At 35.0% G+C, this 18313-nt stretch overlaps 1 protein-coding gene across 1 annotated transcript in view; it reads left to right on the top strand.

Annotated features, from left to right (window-relative positions):
• The window catches only part of LOC122738589 (cation channel sperm-associated protein subunit beta-like), a 114421-nt gene that overhangs the window by 71449 nt on the left and 24659 nt on the right, over window positions 1-18313 (top strand). The window contains exons 19-23 of the mRNA XM_043980581.1: window positions 53-192; window positions 1528-1725; window positions 4851-4961; window positions 8689-8799; window positions 10714-10852. Coding sequence (XP_043836516.1) covers window positions 53-192; window positions 1528-1725; window positions 4851-4961; window positions 8689-8799; window positions 10714-10852 — 699 coding nt within the window. The remainder of the gene's footprint in view (window positions 1-52; window positions 193-1527; window positions 1726-4850; window positions 4962-8688; window positions 8800-10713; window positions 10853-18313) is intronic.

The following is an 18313-nucleotide window of genomic DNA, read 5'->3' as shown; positions in this document are numbered from 1 at the left end:
ATTTGCTTGAATAAATTCAGTAGTTGGTGAATTGTGGTTCTCTCTTCCACAGGTGCACGGATATTTCAAATGCCACATGTAGAAGTATTCAGTGGACGTCCAACCTTGATGGAAATAGATTCTCTTAGCTATTGGGATGACACTGACAGTTACATAATTGAAATTAAAGCCATCAATAGATATTTACGACAAGTAAGATAGAATTTCCTACTTAAGAGATTTTTAAAATCTAAACTTAATAATTGTCTTTAAAAAAGTAAAATGCCGGGGCAGCTAGATGGCGCAGTGGATAAAGCACTGGCCTTGGATTCAGGAGGACCTGAGTTCAAATCCACCCTCAGACACTTGACACTTAACTAGCTGTGTGACCCTGGGCAAGTCACTTAACCCTCATTGCCCTGCAAAAAACAAAAACAAAAACAAAAAGTAAAATACCTTTGTAGCGTAGGATACAAATCTCCCTTTCCTTGGTATTTCCATTTCTGAACCCATTTCTATAACTAGCTCCATTTCTCCATTTTAGAAATGATCCATGTATTAGTCCCAGGGGCATCTTAATGAGTAAGCGGTGTAAGAAAAGATAGGGAATAAACAGACACTACTGCAGACTGAGATTATTGCCCTGGAGTCAGAGACCTATGTGGAGGTATTGCTGGACAAGTAAAAGGCAGATCACCTTGATTATTAGGGTCAGTAACTCACCAGATTTTAGGATTAGAGACAGGGATTTTTTTTTTTCGAGGAGGAGAATAAAAGTAAATTCTCATAGTTTCTCTCCTTGCATCACCTCAATAGACCTGAATTTCTAATTCAACATAATCTGTCATATCTAGGAGGTTCAGTGCACAGAACACTGATCCTGGAGTCAGGAAGACATGAGTGAAAATCCTGCTTCAGGCACTTGCTAGCTTTGAATTGGTCATTTAGCCTCATTTTTAAATTAAAAAAAAAATTTTTAGCAACAAACATTTTATTTTTTCCAGTTACATGTAAGGGTAGTTTTCAACAATCATTTTCATAAGATTTAGAGTTCCAAATTTTTCTCCCTCCCTCCCTCTCTCCCTCCCTTTCCTCTGCCCTCCACAAGTTATATATGTACAATTCACAAGTGTTCTTAGCCTCATTTTCTTCATTTATTTAATGGAGATAATAATAGCACTGACTTTGTGGGATAATTATGAGAATCGAGTAATTTAAAGTAGGTAATACTCTTTGGAATCTTTTAATTACTTTTGTTGTTGCTGTTATCATCATTTTCAAAGCAATATTAATAAACCTGCCAACTGGGGTACAGTTTTAGGGTTTGTTGTATTGACTTCAAAAAGCTTTTGTTAACCTGTTATCAAGTAATGTTTCATTACTAATCAACTATGCTGACAGTAATTTTTCTTAGAAAGAATGGCATAATGCTTTTGTTATAACTTATTCCCAAAGAGATTGTTACAGTTATTTTGTTAATCTTTAAGTATTAACCTTTTTCTTCTTTGGTTTCATTAAATGGACATAAATTATATGACTCTTTCCTAGGGTATGACTTCAGTTTCTTTCGTAGTTTGGCAAGCATCAACAGTTTGCTATATATCAACAATTATATTAACACTGAAGAGCAGCTGTAGTTATATCAAAAACATGTATCTTATTCCTAATCAAGAGATTTCCATGTCTGCCTGGGAAAAGGGAATACATAGAAATAAACATGGTTTCAATATGATCAAAACCTTGCCGGTAAGGACAGATTGTACTAAGAGCAATCATACTCTCTTACTAATATATAAATAACCAGTTATTTAGTTTAGACATCTTTCTGAGATGTTCAAAATGCTTTATAATTGTTTTATCTCAGTAGTTCTGTTATTTATAGAAGGCATTAATGAATTTTGATAGAAAACTGGAATAAATAAATTTTTTAGAATGGTCACTTTCAAATTAGAAACATCTCACTTAGAGTCAGAATTAACCATTTACATCATCAGGGTGAGCAACAAAAACATGATTTCAAATCAACTCTATAATCCCTAATGTGAAAATGCATAAATAAAACTTTCATTAAATGGGAGGACATACCTCAGGGCTCCATGAGGCTAACTAAGGGCACTACCACTTGGACTGTTAGGAAATGAGGATAGGCAGGGCCAAAGAGAAACTCAGCTCCTGTCACTTCCTGACTCACTGTGGAAGAAAAAAAAATCATCTGGAAGCTTCTTAGTTTACCTAGGAAGGTATCACTGGCTACTAATGAATTGAAAGTCTTTCTCATCTGTAAATATAGTAAACTTTAAAATGTGATGATCTTTGGCAATCATTATTTAAATTTTTTTTCAGTCTCCAAATATTGATTTCCTGCTTAATCGCCCTGATCATTCAGTAATAGCTATGACTCTGGTCTTATGTGAATTCAAAAATATACCATGAATATTGATTTTCATTGAAAATTCTTCCAAACTTAATGTGCTCTTGTTGACTTTATAAGAAATATGTGTTCATTAACAAACTTTACAGCTTTATGTTTGGAATGGAGAGAATTTGCCAAAGTATCTTTTTTAGATAATTCACCCCTTTCCAAAACATTGGATCTGTATTACAAGGGGGGGGAGGTATAGAGATTTGCAAGTTTCAATTAGTGTATGCTTTGATTTTATTATCAAGTTAATTAGAGATTTATTTAATTTTGCTTTTAGTTAGTTTTTATAAGATTCAGTCTAAAGATAAGCTTATTGGAAAAAAATAATCACATAGCAACTCAAACTCTGAATTTTATTGATGTAATTAAAACAAATGATCTGAGGACTAATAGGTGTTATTTCTGATTTAAAGTGAATTATCAGGGGCATCTAGGTGTCTCAGTGGTGAAGGCACTGGCTCCGGATTCAGGAGCACCTGAGTTCAAATCCAGCCTCAGACACTTGACACTTACTAGCTGTATGACCCTGAGCAAGTCACTTAACTCTCATTGCCCTGCAAAAATAAATAAATAAATAAATAAATAAATAAATAAATAAATAAATAAATAAATAAATAAATAATAAAGTGAATTATCTTCAACTTCACATTTATCCTGCAACCTTGCAAAAAAAAATAGTCCATATATGTGAATTTCCCAAATAATGGATGTTTACCGCTCTAAGTGTTAAACCTTTGTTTTTTTCTTTCAAATAATTACCAATTCAGTAAAGATTTAAGTGCCAACTATATGCAAGAAAGATAGTGTGTGGGGCAGCTAGGTGGCACAGTGGATAAAGCACCGGCCCTGGATTCAGGAGGACCCGAGTTCAAAGCCGACCTCAGACACTTGACACTTACTAGCAGTGTGACCCTGGGCAAGTCACTTAACCCTCATTGCCCCGCCAAAAAAAAAAGAAAGAAAGAAAGATAGTGTGCTAGGTGTTGGAGATAGAAAAATGAAAAGTAGCACAGGTCCTGTTCTTATAGGAGCTTTGAGTCTTCTAGCAGGGATATGATGTGTTTACAGAAAAATAATCTAACAAGTAAATATTATAGAGGGAAAGGATGGGTCCAGATGGAATCTTTATAAAAATGTACTACTCATAGTTCTCTTGTTCTTTTCAATAGAGTCTTTGGACATTAACTTTTTCTTGATGACTAGACATTATCATTATGAACATCCTTTGCCATTTATTTATTTTTTAAAATACTCATCTATTACATGCAATGTTCTGTACTAGTCACCAGGAGGCAAACAAAAACTAATAAGAAGTGGGATCTGTTCTCAAGAAACTGTGGTCTTTATTGCACTTGTTTATAGTTCATTGAATATGGGTGCTTGTCCCCAAATGCAATGACTCATATTTTGTGGTGTTTTATTATATTTTTCCCCTCTTAGTTGTCATTGTTGTTTTTTCTCTTGCCTTCATGCTAGGCTGATTTCTGCCTTTTGTTTTTACTTCTAATTTGCTGTTTTAAGTGTGGTGAGCACAAGGTAGCCACTGTTTCTAAGTGCCAATAAAGCTTTGAGTACAGCACCTTTCTGATGTGCTGCATAGGCTTTATTGAATAACTTTTAATGTTAACTAATTCACCTTGGTAAGAAGTTATTTTTACTTCACATTCCCAGCCATATTCTGAAGCACTGAAGTTGTTAGCAATCTATAAATAGTGCATTCCTTTATTATGGGAAATTGATTAAAATCACTATTCCTCGGGGCATCTAGATGGCACAGTGGTTAAAGCGCTGGCCCTGGATTCAGGAGTACCTGAGTTCAAATCCAGCCTCAGACACTTAACACTTACTAGCTGTGTGACCCTGGGCAAGTCACTTAACCCCCATTGCCCCGAAAAAAAAAATCACTATTCCTCAATCATGCACCTGACAATAGAAAGTTCCCTTTAGGGGTGGGGATAGCTTGAATAAGGGATGGTGGTATCTCTGTCCCCTGGAAGCTCAGGTAGCAGCCATGCCCAATGGCCTTATCTCCTGGTGGGGTAGGAGAGGCTTGGATGAGGGGTGGTGGTCCTGACTTCTGGAGCTATCTTTTTCTCAGGGCTGCTTATTTTCCCCTACTTCTTACATGTGTCTGTCCTTCAGTTTAGCTTCTCAAGGAGAAAACTTGAATTAGCCCAGACCCATATCAAAGGGCCTATTGTGTGTGCTATACTTGGATTTCCTGCTTCTGCCTGTCACAACATGTAAGCTAAGATGGGCCATTTAGCTAGGGGTGAGGAAGTCTAGTTTGTAGAGTTAAAAACAGTGAAGACAAGTCCTAGGTAGAGGAAATAAGAATACTTAGAGTATTATTAAGGTAAATATTAAAGTTTAATAAAAATGCCAATGTGATTTAAACATATGCTCACCTACTAAGTCCATTTGTATGATTATGTTTAATTCCATCCAGGAAAACTACAGACCTCCATCTCACTTGGGAATAGCTATCCCACTTACAGACAACTTTTATAATGCCGATCCCAGCAAACCTAAGCCAAGAAATTTATTTCCTGAATCAAGAGTAAGTCACTTCATATGATCATACAATATTTTTATGGACTCTAGGCTAGATTCAGTGTAATCATATAAAAAATTCTCTATAGCTATTATTGAATATTATTAAAATTGACAGTATATTATTGATAATGTATTCCCTTTGAAGCCTTTTTTTTGCAGGGCAAAGAGGGTTAAGTGACTTGCCCAGGGTCACACAGCTAGTAAGTGTCAAGTGTCTGAGTCTGGATTTGAACTCAGGTACTCCTGACTCTAGGGCCAGTGCTTTATCCACTGTGCCACTTAGCTGCCCCTTGAATCCTTTTACAATGCCATTTTAAAAAGGAAGATTCACTTGCAAGTCAAGATATCACCATTCGGATGGCATTGGTCCTCTTCAAGAATGAAGGACCAGGGCAGCTAGGTGGTGCAGTGGATAGAGCACTGGCCCTGGAGTCAGGAGGACCTGAGTTCAAATCCGACCTCAGATGCTTGACACTTACTAGCTGTGTGACCCTGGGCAAGTCACTTAACCCCAATTGCCTCAGCAAAAAAAAAAAAAAAAAAATGAAGGAACAACAACCACAGCCACAACCACAACCACAATAACAAGCTTCCTATATGCAAGATGAAAATATTTTCCTTGGACAATGATTTTCTATTATTATCCATCTCTCCAATTGTCAGTAAGTTGGTCTTTCTGTTTCCTCTGAGAATGTTTCAATTTCATGGTCTTGCATATAGATTTATAAATTAATACCCCTAAACATTTACATGGTAATGCAACTCATTACAAAAATTATTGTCAGTTATCCCAAATAAGATACCCTACCAAAATCCTTTTATGAGAAAGGGTGCTAATGCCCAAACCAGGGGGTTATTGAAGAAAGAGAATTATAGACTATTCTCTTCAAAAAAATAATGTAAAAACTTTTAACAGACTTCTAAAAAGTTGCTATATATCAAAATATCAAAAAATTGATTATGAGGAAATTGGATTTAGACTTTGGATTCAGGTAATGATGAATATCAGAAAGAAATGAACAGAAGTCATCATGTAAACAACAAAAAAATCACATGACTATACAAATAGCTATAGAAAAATTTGAGAAACTACAGTATATATTCAGGCTAATATTCCTATAAATCATGGATATGGAAGGGCTTTCTTTAATATGATAGAGTTCATTTGTAAAACCAAGACCTAGTTTTATTCCAAATAGTGAAATGGAAAAAAATTAAAAACCTTTTCCAAAAAGATGTAATGACGTTCTAGGCATTGCCACAGCAAAAGGAACTTAAGTATAGTACTAAAATCAGGATTGAACAGAAGCATGATGTTAAATGTAGAACATGAAAGCAAAGAAAGGAAAATTTGAATTTATTAGGCACAAGAAACAAGAAAAGGAAAATAATAACAGATATTTCTTGAACACTGAGTTTTATATGAAATGTTTTTCTCATAGCAATCTTATCAGGTAGGTAGTTCAAGAATTATTCCCATTTTCAAATGAGGAAACTGAACTTCAGATATGTCAGGTTACTTTCTCATCATGACAATGCTAGTAAATGTTAGAAAAGGGATCTTACACTCTTTCCACTGTACTAAATTCATGTTTTCTTTTTTTAGAATAATATTTTTCTCCAACTGAATGGAAAGACAGTTTTTCATACTTATTTCTTTAAAATTTTGAGTTTTAATTTCTCTTCCTCTCTTCCTCATCTTCCCCTCCCTGAGATGGCAAGCATTTTAATATGTTATGCATATGCAATCTTAAAAAACATTTTTGTAATAATCATGTTGTGAAAGAAAACAAACCAAAAAAAGAAAGAGAAAAAGAAAGAAAGAAAAAAGGAAAGAAGGAAAGAAAGAAAGAAAGAAAGAAAGAAAGAAAGAAAGAAAGGAAGGAAGGAAGGAAGGAAGGAAGGAAGGAAGGAAGGAAGGAAGGAAGGAAGGAAGGAAGGAAGGAAGGAAGGAAGGAAGGAAGGAAGGAAGGAAGGAAGGAAGAAAAAAGAAAGAAAAGAAAAAATAAAAAAAACATAAAAAAAATAGTATGTTCTTTTTCAGGAGGTAATTAGCATTTATCATCCCAAATCCTTTGAAATTGTTTTGGTATTACTAAGAACAGCTAAGTCATTCACAGTTTGCTCAGAATAGCTAAGTTATTGACAGTTGAGCATTATACAATATTGCTGTACAATGTTCTCCTGGTTCTGCTCCCTTCACTCTGCATTAGTTCATGTAAGTCTTTCCAGTTTTTTTCTGAAATCATCCTGTTTATTATTTCTTAAAGCACAACAATATTCCATCACAATAATATACCACAATTTGTTCAACCATTCTGCAGTTGATGGGCATCCCCTAAATTTAAAGTCCTTCGCCACCACAAAGAGAGATGCTATATTTTCATACAAATAGGTTCTTTTTCCTTTTCTTTGATCTCTTTAGGATAGAGACATAATTGTGGAATTGCTGGGTCAAAAGGTTTGCACAGTTTCATAGTCCTTTAGGTGTAGTTCCTAATTGCTTTCCAGAATGGTTGCATCAGTTCACAACTCCACTAATAGTTCATTAGTGTCCTAATTTTCCTATATTCCTTCCATTTATCATTTTTCTTTTCTGTCATATTAGCCACTCTGATAGGTGTGAGGTTGTGCCTCAGAGCTGTTTTAGTTTGCATTTTTCTAATCAATAGTGATTTAGAGCATTTTTCATATGATCATCAATAACTTTGATTTCTTTGTCTGAAAATTGCATCTTCATATCATTTGTCCATTTATCAACTGGGAAATGGCTTTCTAGGAGGAAGCCTACTGCTGGCTTGCTGGGAACATCCTCCTTGCTGGATTGTATTCCATCCTCATCTCAATGAGAGAGACCTTCTAAGTTGTCTTGAGCTGGAAAATTGTTTCACCCCATCCTTTTTTGGTTCTGCCACTCCAGAATTCATTTTGAATCACTATTTTGAAGTTGTTTGGAGGGGCATTTAGGAGAGTTCAGGCAAGTTTCTTCCTTATTCCACCACCTTGGCTCCTACATTGCTGTTTCCATATAAGAATGGAAAGATTTTGCCACAGGGAAAAACTTGAAGTTTTTATTCAATATTTTACTCAATAGGTCACGTCTATGTGGAAATCCCATCAGTTTATCCCCACCCCCCATCCCTGATCTGACCTTAGAGGGAATAGCCAACTCATCCATTACCAACTTGTAGCATCTAAGTCTCAACTGTGGGCTTGTGCTACTACTGACTCAGGGCAAAATGTTCTTAGGTTATATGTGCCCCCAAAGAGGATACATTCCTCAAGTTTATTAGTTTGCATCAATCTGCATGCAAGAAGGATAAAATAGTGGTTATATTGAGCTGGTAACATCATATGGTAGTTAAAGGCAGCTATATGGGGCAATGAATCAAACACTATACCTGAATGAGTTCAAATCCAGCCTCAAATGCTCATTTAACATATATCTGCCTTAGTGTCCTCATCTGTACAATTGAGATAATGACAGTAATTTCTGCTTCTCAGATTTGTTGTAAATATCCAAGGAGATAATATTTGTAAAGCTCTTTGCAAATCTTAAAGGGCTATATAAAAATTACCCATTATATTATAGAGGTGGTGACAAAAGAGGATGAAGTCTCCAGAAGTGAACAAGAAGATGATGACATGTTTTCTGAGGTTTTCCTTCTTGCCAGCCCAGAGGTAGGTCCTTCAAAAGAAAGTATTCTCTTACGCTTTTGTTTGCTTTCTAGGTAACTGGAAAATATAAGAAGTGTTTGAATAAATCCTCTCGAGCAGAGTGTAATTGCTCCACTTCAGAGAAGTTTTCTTACAGTATGGATTTCTCAGACTGCAGGGAAAAGGTAAGAGAATCTGATAACTTGAAAACCAATTACTTAAATCCAAGTTAATAAAATTTATTCTTTTGGTCAAACAAACAAAAACCCTCCCCGAAAAAAACATAGTCTATCTGGCCTATTATGAAAATAAGATTCACTGCTTATAATTTATGGAACAGGGCAACAAAGACTTTAACCATCATCAAAAGTCATGACCTGTTGGCCCATAGAGAAAGGAAATTTCTATGGAACAGGGAGGCTTCTAAATATGAATCATTTTACCGAGGTATTTTGAAAAAAAGGGAAAAAAATGAAAGATGAGTACCTATACTGCACTAGTGGCCATAGCAGAGGACAGAAGGGGGAATAATTGTGAGTCATAACAAAGATAAAATTGATAGGCCTTGGTAACAGATTGGAGTGGGGGATAGGAGATAGTAAGCAATTGAGGATGGAATTTTAACTGTAACTTGAAAGAAGCCAGGAAATCAGGGAAAGAAGGTGGTAGAGATGAGGAGAAATATAATTCCAGGAATCAGGGACAGCCAATGAAAATGCACAGAGCTAGGAAACAGGATCTTGCATGAGAAAGAGGAAAAAGGCTACAGTCACTGGAACATGAAGTGTATATGGAAGAGAGTAAGGTCAGATGTGAAGTGATGAAGGACTGCAACAAGATGGTGGGAGTATCAAATGAGGGAAGGTAACATTTATGAGATGTTTGTCATGAAGTTCAAAATGAGAAAACTTTGCAACAAGTTAGATATGGGGAAGGGTGGATAAGAGTAAGAAATTTAAGATGACCCCTAAGTTGTGAGCATGAGTGCATGGGAGGATGGTAGTAACCTCCACAGTGATAGGAAAGTAAGGAAAATAAAAGAATATTAAGAAAACATTAACAAAATGAATTTTATTAATGTTTTGTTTTTCAATTTTTCCATATCACCATTCTCCAACTCATCATTTTCCCCTTTCCCTCAGAAATATTCCATTATGATAAATCAGCAAAACATAAAACAAATAACAAAACATAAACAAGTGAAACACACCAAGACTAGTCATCAATGAAAATGTATGTCTCATCGTGCATCTTTAGTCCATTGACTTCCTGCTCATATGTGGGAGGTATCAATATTTTAAAATTGTGATTGATTCCTTATTTCATGCAAATCTTTCCATATTTTTCTAATCATGAAGCTCATCATTTCTTATGGCCTGATTTGAGAAGAGTTCTGCTCATTTCACTCTGCATCAGTTTATATACATCTTCCCAAGTTTCCCTAAATTAATCATTTGTTCTTTCTTCTGGTGCAATTTTATCCCATTATATTAATAACCTTATTTTATTCAGTCATTACCCAGATGATGGGCACCTATTTTGTTCCCATTTCTTTGCTAAAATAAGAGGTATTGTTATGGAAATTTTAGTTGAATCTTTCCATTCTCTCTGAGCACTGTGGGGGCACATACCAAGTAATAGCATTGCTTAGTCAGAGGTAGAGTTAAGAAACTTTTTGATTTATACTTTGAAAATTCTTTCCAAAATGATTGGAGTGATTCTCAACTCTGCCAACATGCATTGCAATGCCAAATATCTAATAATTGGCATCTTTAGGATTCAAATCTATGCATCTAGTACTATGTATAACCCTGACTGTGATTCCTTGGTACTTAAATTCTATAAATGTAGTTACCATATTTTTTTTACAGAAATATGAGTTTTGTTTTGTTTTGTTTTGTTTTGCAAGGCAATGGGGGTTAAGTGACTTGCCCACAGTCACACAGCTAGTACGTGTCAAGTGTCCGAAGTCAGATTTGAACTCAGGTCCTCCTGAGTCCAGGGCCAGTGCCAGTGCTTTATGTACTGCATCACCTAGCTGCCCCCAATATGAGCTATTTTTATCTAGATTCAAAATTCCTCTTCTAATGTTGTTTTAGGTCCCTCGGTATAAGTTTCCTGTTAGCCAGTATCCCATCTCTTTGAACATCCTCAATGAAGATCATGAAGAACTCAAGATGGAGCCTCCATTTTTGGTTACTGTAACTGAAGTGAATCGAAGGAAAAACTGGAAAATCAGTAAGGCTTGCCTATTTCTTGACAATTTCTACTTGATCATAAAATACTGAATCATTTAGACCAGTAGTTTATAAATGGAGGTTCATAAGGGAATATTTATGGGTCTACAAGGAAAAATAGTTTAAAATGACAAGCATGTTTATCCTTGTCTTGCTTCTTCCTACCCCACTCTAGCGCTAATTAAGTAAAGTGGATTTTATAAATTTTTTAAAAATCAGGATTTCAGTCCTAGAAAATTTAAAGACTACTTTCTTGGTGTCATAAGCATAGGGTTAGTAACCTCTGGTCCCTGTTTGGTAGAATGGATTCTCTCTATTTTCTTTCTTACTAACCTGTAATTAATGTTTGCTCAATAATGCAGTGCAATTTCCCATAGGAACTGGGGATAATATCACTATCAAATTTATGGAAGACAGAAAGCTAATACATTATTGACAATATCAGGATCCCAAAAGATCTTGACCAGTTAGGATAGAGCTCTGATGCTAACAAAATAATCTTTAATGGGGATATATGTAAAATCTTGTACTTGAATTAAAAAAAATCAATTTCATAAATGCAGTTTGGAAGAATGTATGCTAAGAAGACAATTCATGGGGGCAGCTAGGTGGCCCAGTGGATAAAGCACCGACCCTGGATTCAGGAAGACCCAAGTTCAAATCCAGCCTCAGACACTTGACACTTACTAGCTGTGTGACCCTGGGCAAGTCACTTAACCCTCATTGCCCTTCAAAAAGACAAAAAAAAAGAAAACAATTCATGTCAAAAAGACATAGGATGGGGGGCAGCTAGGTGGCACAGTGGATAAAGCACTGGCCTTGGATTCAAGAGGACTTGAGTTCAAATCCAGCCTCAGACACTTGACACTTACTAGTTGTGTGACCCTGGGCAAGTCATTTAACCCCCATTGTCCCACAACCCCCCCCTCAAAAAAAAAAGACATAGGATGCTTCTTGGAATACATTCTCAGGCAAGAGTCAGTTGTGCGATATGGTGGTTAAAAAGGTAAATGATCTTAGGCTGTCTAGAAATATGCAGGAAAGTGAACTCAATTTCTGTAACACATGTAAAGAGGTGGGTATAGTTCAGAACACCACATTTTTAGAAATGCCATCTAAAGAGAGGGGTCCTTTCAGAAGAAAGTCACCAAGATGGTAAAGACCTGGTAATAATCATCCTGGAAAAAAATACTTGTGCTTGGTTCAGATGTCAGAACCAGGAACAGTGAGAAAAAGTTAGAGTGAGGCTGATTTTTGTACATTGTAAATATATACTATGAATGTTAAAAACAAAACAAAACCTTTATAATCATTAGAGCTGGCTGTACTCCATACATACTATTCCATATTTCTCAACTGTGCCTTTGTATTAGTAATCTCCCATGACAGGAATGTACCTCTCATCCTGCTTGGCGTTGTAGACTGACTACCTAAGTAACATCAAATCTTTTGGGGGGTGTGGTCTGCTACATAAAGCCATTTTTAAAATTTAAAAATTATTTATTTTTAACATTTTTTTTCAAATGTTGAGTTCCAAATTCTCTCCCTCCCTCCCATCCACTGAGAAGGCAAGCAGTATGATATCAATTATACATGTGAAATCATGCAAAACATATTTGCATCTTAGCCATATTTCAAAAAGGCAAGAAAAAGGCAGTGAGAAAATCATACTTCATTTTGCATTTAAACTTCATCACTTCTCTCTCTGAGGATGGACAGCATTGTTTAACATGAGTTCTTTGGAATTATCTTGGGTAAATGTTTTGATCACAGTAGCCAAGTTTTTCACAGTTGATCATCATTACACTATTGTTGGTACTGTGCATAATGATTTACCAGTTCTTCTCATTTCACTTTGCATCAGTTTATCATACTCCATCTTAATCATATACCACAATTTGTTTAGTTCTTCCCCAATTGATAAGCATCCCCTCATTTTCCAATTCTTTGCCACCACAAAAACCCCTACCTGATATAAATACTTTTGTATATATGGCTCTTTTTATTTTTATGTTTTGGGGATATAGACCTAGTAGGGGTGTTTCTGGGTCAAAGGGAATACAAAGTTTTGTAACCCTTTGGGCATGGTTCCAAATTGTTCTCCAGAATGCTTGGACCAGTTCACTATTCTATTCATCATTGTACCTATTTTTCCCTCATCCCCTCCAGCATTTGTCATTTATGATGGGGTATGAGGTGGCACCTCAGAGGTATTTGTATTTGCATTCTCTAATCAATTTAGATCACTTTTCCATATGACTATATATAGCTTTGATTTCTTCTGAAAACTTCTTGTTCATATCTTTTGATTATTTATCATTTGGGGAATGGCTCTTATTTTTATAAATTTTACTTTGTTCTTAATATATTATCCATTTCAGAAATTAAGCCTTTATCCAGAGAAACTTTCCATAAAATTTTTTATGTTACTTCATTGTCTATGGTACCTTTTAACAAAATGTCTAATTATGTCTATTTTTGCTTTTACTTTGAGATTATGATTGCTACCCCTGTCTTTTTTACTTTAACTGAAGCATATTAGATTCTGCTCCAGACATTTATTTTGTGTCTTTCTGCTTCAAATGTGTCTCTCATAAGCAATGTTTTGTTGGATTCTGATTTCTAAGCCATTCTGCTACCCTCTTCTGTTTTATGGGTGAGCTCATTCCATTTACACTCTTAATGAATACTATGTACTTCCTTCCATCCTGTTTTCTTCTGTTTCTTCTTTTCTCCTTTTTTATCCTTTTCCTCCTCAAAAGTTTATTTTCCTTCTAAGCACTGTCTCCTACACTTCACTCTCCCTTTTATCATCCCCACCCCCTTTCTCTTATCTCCTTCCCCTCTTATTTCCTTATTGAGTAAGATAGATTTTTATTAACATCTGAGTATGTGCACGCACACACACACACACACTTCCCTTTTTGAAATAATTCCAATGAGATTTAGGCATTGTCTTCCACACACACCCCAAATTTTCCCCTGAACTATAAAAGATCTTCTATGCATGCCATTTTTATACAAGAAACACTTTTCTCCTTCGACCTGTCCCTTCATCCTTTCCCCAGCTTTTTCTCACACTTCATTTTTTTAGGTCATTCCAACATAATAAATTCATATCCATGACCTCTGTCTATTCAAACTTTTTAAAACTGCCCTAAATAATGATAAAGTTCTCAGGAGTTACATGATAATTGAGAGAGAAATTTGTGGTTTGGGTACACCGGCTGTGAGACTCTGTTAACATCAGGGAGTGTCATTATAAGAAAGCATCTCTTAATGATGTTTGTGGATACAGTTAAGCAGCACTTGCTCAACAGTCAAGGCTTCTAGGCTCTGTAGGGAGTTTTATGGGCTCTCTTAACTGCTGTCTCTCTTTGGAAACAGTATTAGAAGTTGTTACCTCCATATAATTAAAGTGCCTCAAAAACATTTCTGCCTATGTTTCTACTTGCCCAGGAGCTAGTTGTCTGTATCTAAGAGAAGGAGCTATGGCCACAATGTCAGTAGGTGCTCTATCTCTGAATGTGCTCTCTAATCCTCTTTCTTAAATGTTTGGCAGTGCCAGAGCCATAAATGCCAGAGGAGAGGCTATATAATAACTAGAAATGTGAAATGAAATATATCATCAATGATAAGCATTTTAATGCCATCATTACTTAGAGAATTAATGAATTCAAAATTTCAATCAACAAGTTCTGAAGATCACAATAAACTAATGTACTTAGTCACTTTCACACCAGGAATTTTTTCCATAATATTAATACACATTTTCAGAAAGTGGGAGAAAAACCTAATATGTAGAAAAGATACTCAGTGTATTAAATTTTGCCCTCTGTGATTTTTATCAAGGATGCTTGAATGCCCTGTATTTCATTAAAAGTCAACTTTTCATCTATGCAATTGGACTCAATTTTGCAGGTAGGGATTTGTTTTTTATTGTAAACCTATGTCATTTGACTTTTGAAACACTATATTCTAAACTAATATCTCCATTGCAATAGCACTACAATAGCAATACAACTATTGATGCAAGAGTATGTGTTTCAATGTGGCACATCACTAAGTCTAAAGGGAAGGGCCAAGTATCAGCTAAAGCCAGTTTTGCTTTTCTTAAAGTCACATGAAGCAGAGATAGAAGATGGTAGAATGTAAATTTGCCAGTTTGGGAGGAGATTGAAATGGCTTTAAAATGAAGCCCGAAGGTGAACTACAACTAAAGAGAAGGGATTGATTAATTGAAAAGGAGAAATTACCAAAGATCTTTGGAGGAAGAAAACTCAATTTAAGACCTTGAATGTAATCAAATAAGAGAGCACAACAAGGAAGCTAGTGATAACAGAAAGGAATGTGACCTCCAGATCAGTTAAAATAATCTATAAATAAATATCGCAAGAACAAAGTACAATGAATCAATGCCTGATGAGGCAGGGGATTACCTAGAGAGCATGGGACCACAGCAGGAAATCACCGATGCTTTAAAAAAGAAATCAATTTTGTAAATTCAGAATTTGTAATCTGCACAGCAGATATAATTGACAAAATAAAACAAACTGAATCCATGGTAAGGACTCTTACCAAAGTAACAGGAGAGAGAATAACTGATTGGCAATGCAAATATACTGAAGTGAATACAATTTAGAAGAAGAGAAGTGAAAATCAGTAATGTTAAAACACAACAACATTATTTACAAACAATCTTAACATATTGATCTTGAATTGAAGATCTGTCTAGACAATTTAAGGATAATGTCTCCCAGAATAATACAACATGTCAAGGAGGGGCTATAACAAAATTTACTAGGTGAATCCAAAAAAAAAAAAAAGCAAGAATTGTAATCATGCTATTAGACAAAGCAAAACTAAAAACTCACAACATAAAAAGAGAAAATAATGGAATCATATTAAGCTTAAAGGAACCAATGTTGTTTTTTCTGTTTGTCCTTAATTATTGAGGGGGATCAAGATATTGGGGTGATGTCATTACTTCCACTGAATTGGATTTAAGTGAGGAAAGGCTGTGCAAGGTCAACAACCTCACTGTCTCCTCCAGACCCAACTGGTTCCAGTGGCAAGATATATCAGGAAGACTGGAGATGGCTCTGGAAGTTTAAAGCAATTGAGGTTAAGTGACTTGCCCAGGAACACACAGCTATTAAATGTCTGACGTGAGATTTGAACTCAAGTCCTCTTAACTCCAGGGCCAGTGCTATACCATCCAATGAGCCACCTACTTGCCCCCCAAAAGGAACCATAGACAACAAATCAATATGCATATTAAATACTTTCCAAATGCCTTAGCATTTATATTCATAAAAGGAAATTAGCTGAAGTACAAGAAGACATAGACAAGTGATAAAATAGTGGCATGGGTTTCCAATCTCTTTCTCCATTTTGAATAAGTAAATAAATCTAACAAAAATAAACAAAAGGGAAAATATGAAATTGAACAGATTGCTGCAGAGTCTAGAGCTAAAAATCTTACAGAATTTTCTAAAAGAAACTACTCTAGTATTAATGTTTCTCAGTACCACATTGAACAATTTTAAAAAACTGACCATGAATTAATTTTCATATGGAAATATTGGAAACATTAAAAGGGCATGTTACAAGTGAAATTCCAACAAAAGTAGACTAAGGCACCAGAGGAGACTTTCTGCTAAGGAGTCTGGGGAAAGCTCTTTCTCTCTGGTCCCATGACTATCACCAAAATTTCCCAAGTGAAATTGTAACAAAGATAGACTGAGGCATATTTTCTCTGAGAAATATAATAGTTTAATAGCAGGGCATGGACCTGTTAATAAAGTAGGTTAGTGGATACCTTAGTTAAGCTAAAGACCTTAAGAAGAAAGCTCTCCATTTATAGATTTTGGGTAGTAAAGAACAGAGAACAAGACTTCATAGGCAGGGAACAAGTTATGATTGGTTATAAGAGCTCAACATCATGAATGGTGAAATCAACATTTCACTATTACAAATATGAGGTGTAGGGGACAATATGATTGGTTGGAAAGTGGGAATGAGAGGTTTTCAACAACTCCATCCTTCCCTCCTGTGACTAAGAAATGTTAAGTTTTTAGTCCACCTGCAAGGTCAGAGTTAGTAGACCATATTTCTTTAGGTAATAACCAGATATCCTTAAAAGATAGTTTGGTGTTGTATAGATGCTGGATCAGACACCCTCATGTTCATCTGCATACCTCAAGGATGGTAGATTTCTTTAAGGCAAGAATAAAAGTCATTAGCAAGAGAACTGAATTTCTAAGCTTAATTTATTACAAGCCAGTTGAATTCCTGAACTAAGTTCAGAGACAGACAACCATGAATTAGGCAGTTAAAGAACAAAATCAATTAATTGCAAATAGGATCAATAAAAAGTGACATAGAATCAACTTAACTTTCTCGGGAAGAAAGATAAATTATTCCATTATTAATAATATTATTAATAATTAATATTAATATATTAATTATTCCATTACAGATAATAACAGTAAAAAGAGCAATCAGTTCAGGGAGCATAAGCAAAAGATGGTGATGATGGTAATGATGATTATGATAAAGCACAGGAAATTTTCTGAGATGCAAATAAAACATTCCTCAGGGGAAAAATTATAACTTCCAAACTATACATTAGTATAATGTGAAAAGGGAAGATTAATGAACTAAATATGCAGTTAAAAATAGAAACCAGGGGCAGCTAGGTGGCGCAGTGGATAGAGCACCTGCCCTGGAGTCAGGATTACCTGAGTTCAAATCCGGCCTCAGACACTTAACATTTACTAGCTATGTGACCCTAGGCAAGTCACTTAACCCCAATTGCCTCACTAAAAAAAAAACAAAAAAAAAACAAAAATAGAAAACCAAAAAATAAGCAAATCTAAAATAAGCACAAAAGAAGAGATATTAAAAATTAAAGGAAAAAATAAATTTGAAATAGAAAAACTATAGAATTGTACAACTAAATTCTGGCTCTTTAAAAAGATTGATGAAAATGATAGATCTTTAGCATTTTTTTATTAGAAAGTAGAAAAATCAAATCAACAAAACAAAAATAGCCAAGGCAAAATGACAATACCAGAGAAATTAAAAGAATTATACAATCCAAAAACCTGAGCACTCAAGAGAAACAGAGAAATGCCTTTAAAAATATAAAATGCCCAAACTATCAAAAGACCATATGGAAACCTAAAATAATCTAATCTCAGAAAATTATACAGAGCTAGTTATAAAGAAATTACAAAAGAAAAACCTCCTCATCATGATGGATACATCAGTTAATTCTATCAAATTTTAAAAGAATGATTATTACCAAAACTATAGAAATTTTTCTCAAATCTTGAGAATGAAAGCACCCTATGAGATTCCTTTATGAGGCAAATTCAGTCCTAATACCTAATATCAGAGAAGGGTAAATAATATAAGGATAACTATATATCAATACTACTAATGAAATTGAAATAAA

This window comes from Dromiciops gliroides, chromosome 2, assembly GCF_019393635.1.
Source record: "Dromiciops gliroides isolate mDroGli1 chromosome 2, mDroGli1.pri, whole genome shotgun sequence".
Lineage (NCBI taxonomy): Eukaryota > Metazoa > Chordata > Mammalia > Microbiotheria > Microbiotheriidae > Dromiciops > Dromiciops gliroides.
The sequence above is the reverse complement of the archived record's forward strand: the minus strand, read 5'-3'. Positions and strand labels throughout refer to the sequence as shown.